This window comes from Nicotiana tabacum, chromosome 6 (genome assembly GCF_000715075.1).
Source record: "Nicotiana tabacum cultivar K326 chromosome 6, ASM71507v2, whole genome shotgun sequence".
NCBI lineage: Eukaryota > Viridiplantae > Streptophyta > Magnoliopsida > Solanales > Solanaceae > Nicotiana > Nicotiana tabacum.
In genome coordinates, this window is record NC_134085.1 from 166,455,985 (window position 1) to 166,459,530 (window position 3,546).

Below are 3,546 nucleotides of genomic sequence, written 5' to 3' on the forward strand. Positions count from 1 at the left end.
CAAGTTTTGAAACGGAAAGGAGATTTCGCATCTGTGTAATTTACTCTTAAATTACAATTTCAATTTTTTTTTTTTTAAAAAATACGAACAGTTTCAACAAACTGAATTCAAATTGTAGCATTCAAATCTTCGAGATTCAACAACTCAACATTGCTATATTCTGTTCTTCGTCGTTTCCAGAAATCAAATTGGCGATCATATATCTGTTCTTCATGTTTTTTTCTCTCAATCTAGAAATCCAAAAAAACGAAAAAATCTAGAATAATACATCAGCAACAACACGCAATCATGTCCAAAATCACAATCATGCTACAATTGAATGGGAATTGGGATAACTATGACAGATTTAGAGATTTTGAAGTTGATGCCATTGTGGTAGATGAGAATGCAAGCTACAGTATTTTGATTTCTACAATTGCAGAACAACTATCGATTGATACTTCAGAAAAAATTGTAGAAATCAAATACATGGTGAACGACAATTGTCCCCCAATGGAGATTAGGAATGATATGGGGGTTCGTGTGTATATGGAGAACAAAAAAGAGAATAAAAACTTAGGATTATATTCGTTATGTATAAGTGTACGAGATTTCAATATGAAATTGGCAATCACCAACGATAACACAAGTGCAGGTTTGTATAGTTCGAAATTGCATAGAATTATGGTTTTACGGTATTATCTACAAAATTACTACATTTACCTACAATTAAACTACAAATCAGTTTAATGAAAGAATAAAGCAGTGTTGTTTTCAAAATTATCTACAAAGTTACTACATTTATACGACAAAATAAACTACAATCTATGATTAGAAATTGTTGATTTCAAAATGTTGTCTTCAAATAAAACTACAATCTATGTTTAGAACAAAATCTAGTCAAATAAAATACAAATCAGTTTAATTATGTATGAAGCAGTATTGTTTTCACAAATTTCTACAAATTGCAACAGTTATAGTACAATTTAACTACAATGTCTGACATCCTAAAATGGATGCCTACAAAATTTTCACTATATCTACAAATTATCTACAAAATTATAATGACACTATTTATCTTTATTTTGATGCAGGTTCATCTGGATCCCTAAAGTTACTTGATATGCCATCCTATCCAGCTATAGAGGAATATCAAAGTGAAATAATAACAGAATCTACGCAAACTGCTATTGAAGAAGGACAAGTGTATCAGGACAAACAAACTGTAGCTGCTGCAATGAAGTACTTTTCTGTGATGCACAAGTTCCACTTCAGAGTTAAAAGATCTAGTCATAGAAGGTATGAAGATATTTGTGGAGAAAAGATCATTAAAAGCAGTGTTTTACTCAAGATATGTGTTTTTTAAACATTGTAAATAAATTGTAGTTACATTGTAGTTAAATTGTAGTTTATGTTACTTTATGTTAAAACAGTCCTTTTGTTGCATCTACATTTATAATCTGTATTAAATATTGTATTTTTTGTAGCTACTGGCTTGTATGCGTTGGTGAAAACTGTAAATGGCACTTCAAGACAACGTTAATTAATGATTCCGCAATGTTTAAGATAAGTAGTTTCAACCGACAACACACATGCTCCTTAATGGACGAAACATTCATACAGCACAAACGTACTGCAGTTGCAGTTGGTAGCATGGTCATTCCAAAGTATTGTGATCCTAAGACTGTTTACATACCAAAGGACATACAAACTGATATGTTATCCGAACACGGAGTGAACCTAAGCTACATGCAAGCATGGAGAACAAAGGAAAAGGCTTTACAGTTTCTGAGAGGGAATCCGACTGACTCCTACAACAAATTACCCAAATATTTTTATATTCTTAAGGAGACTTATCCTGGTTCTGTTGTTAAATTGAAGAAGACAGCAGATGAATGCTTCTTATACGCATTTGTTGCTCTTTGTACATCAATAAGTGGTTGGCAACATTGTAGGCCAGTAGTAGTGATTGATGGGACATTCTTAAAGTCAGCCTACAAGGGGATTATGCTGACAGCAAGCACCATGGATGAAGCAGGTAAAAAGTATAAAAATTTTTGTAATTATTTTGTAGGCAGTCTATAAAATGTAGATACATTGTAGTAATTTTGTAGTTATTTTGTAGCTATTACATGAAATGTAGATAAATTGTCTATATTATGAAGATATATTGTAGTTGTTATGTATTTATATTTTTATATACATTTTCAAAGCTGCCAATTAATATTATATGAATTAATAATGTAGGTACAATATTGCCCTTGGCATATGCTGTGGTTGATTCTGAAAACGACGCATCTTGGAAGTGGTTCTTTGAGCAATTCAAGCAGGCATATGGTGAAAGACCTTCAATGTGTGTTGTTTCAGATAGGAATGAGAGTATACTGAAGGCAACATCAATTGTCTATCCGGGCATGTCACACTACTCTTACATGTGGCATATTTGGACAAATATAAGGTCAAAATTCAAGAAGGGTCATCTATAATTACATGAATTGTACTTTGCTACAGTACGGTCATACACTCTGGATAAATTTAATGAAAGTATGTCGAAGATTGAAGAGGTAGACCCGCGTGTGAAATCTTACCTATATGATATTGGCTATCATATATGGTCAAGAGTACATGCAACAGTGAATAGAACGTGGACAATGGCATCAAATATTGCAGAGTCGTTGAACGTTGTAACAAAAGATGCAAGAGAGCTGCCGATATTTGACCTTTTAGAGTATATGCGAACACTGCTAGAACGTTGGACCAACGAGAAGTTATTGAAGGCGAAGGGTACTTTCACATTTCTTGGGTCCAAATTCAACAAAGAATTAGAGAACAACAGAACATTATCTCAGAAGCTTAGGGTAAGATCTGTTTATTTGGTGCAGAAAAAATAAATTACTTAATATGCAGTGTTTCCAGATTGTAGATAAATTGTAGTCAAATTGTAGATAATTGTAGGTTATAGATAAGGTGTAGAATATTTGTAGATGATTTGTAGATAGGTTGTAGATAATCTATTTTTATGATTGAGATAAATTTTTTCTGTTTGTTCTGCAATTGTAGGTGAGGGCTTCAAACATATACATACTGTGTTAGATGACGTGAAGCGGTACATTGTATGTCTAAAAAACAAGAAATGAAGCTGTGGCCAATTCCAACTTGAAGAACTTCCATGTGCGCATGCTTTGGGAGCATTAAGGCACATGAATGAAACATATGAAAATTATTGCTCTCCGTATTACACAAGGGAGAGCCTTCTGCGTACGTATGAAATACCAGTAAATCCTCTTCCTGATGAAAACAAATGGAGTGTGCCACAACATGTTTTGGATGAGGTAGTAAATCCACCGACGGGAGATAAAAGGCAGCCAGGGAGACCTCAAAAGGAAAGATATAAAACATATGATGAAATAAAGTCAAAGAAGTACAAGGTGTCATGTGGAAATTGTGGAGGTGAAGGGCATAACAAAAGATCTTGCAAGAATGCGCCCAAGAAGAAATGAATATCATGTAGTTAGAATAGTTATTCAAACTAACTGTTAGTGAGTTAAAGTTAGCAGATTTTTTGTG

At 33.2% G+C, this 3,546-nt stretch overlaps 1 protein-coding gene across 1 annotated transcript; it reads left to right on the forward strand.

The window, feature by feature from the left end:
* The first annotated feature begins 288 nt into the window (after positions 1 to 288).
* On the forward strand, positions 289 to 3,072 carry LOC107783443 (uncharacterized). The gene is made up of 6 exons (XM_075256166.1): positions 289 to 634; positions 1,074 to 1,278; positions 1,467 to 2,017; positions 2,227 to 2,391; positions 2,491 to 2,837; positions 3,040 to 3,072. The coding sequence occupies exons 1-6, from the start codon at positions 289 to 291 to the stop codon at positions 3,070 to 3,072; spliced, it is 1,647 nt and encodes a 548-aa protein (XP_075112267.1).
* The last annotated feature ends 474 nt before the right edge of the window (positions 3,073 to 3,546 follow it).

Bases quoted from the DNA above. Each gene is read 5' to 3' on its own strand.
- LOC107783443 (XM_075256166.1), top strand. From the start codon at position 289: ATGTCCAAAATCACAATCATGCTACAATTGAATGGGAATTGGGATAAC. The intron at 2,392-2,490 runs GCATGTCACACT...ACTTTGCTACAG, and splicing joins AACATCAATTGTCTATCCGG to TACGGTCATACACTCTGGAT. The intron at 2,838-3,039 runs GTAAGATCTGTT...CTGCAATTGTAG, and splicing joins CATTATCTCAGAAGCTTAGG to GTGAGGGCTTCAAACATATA.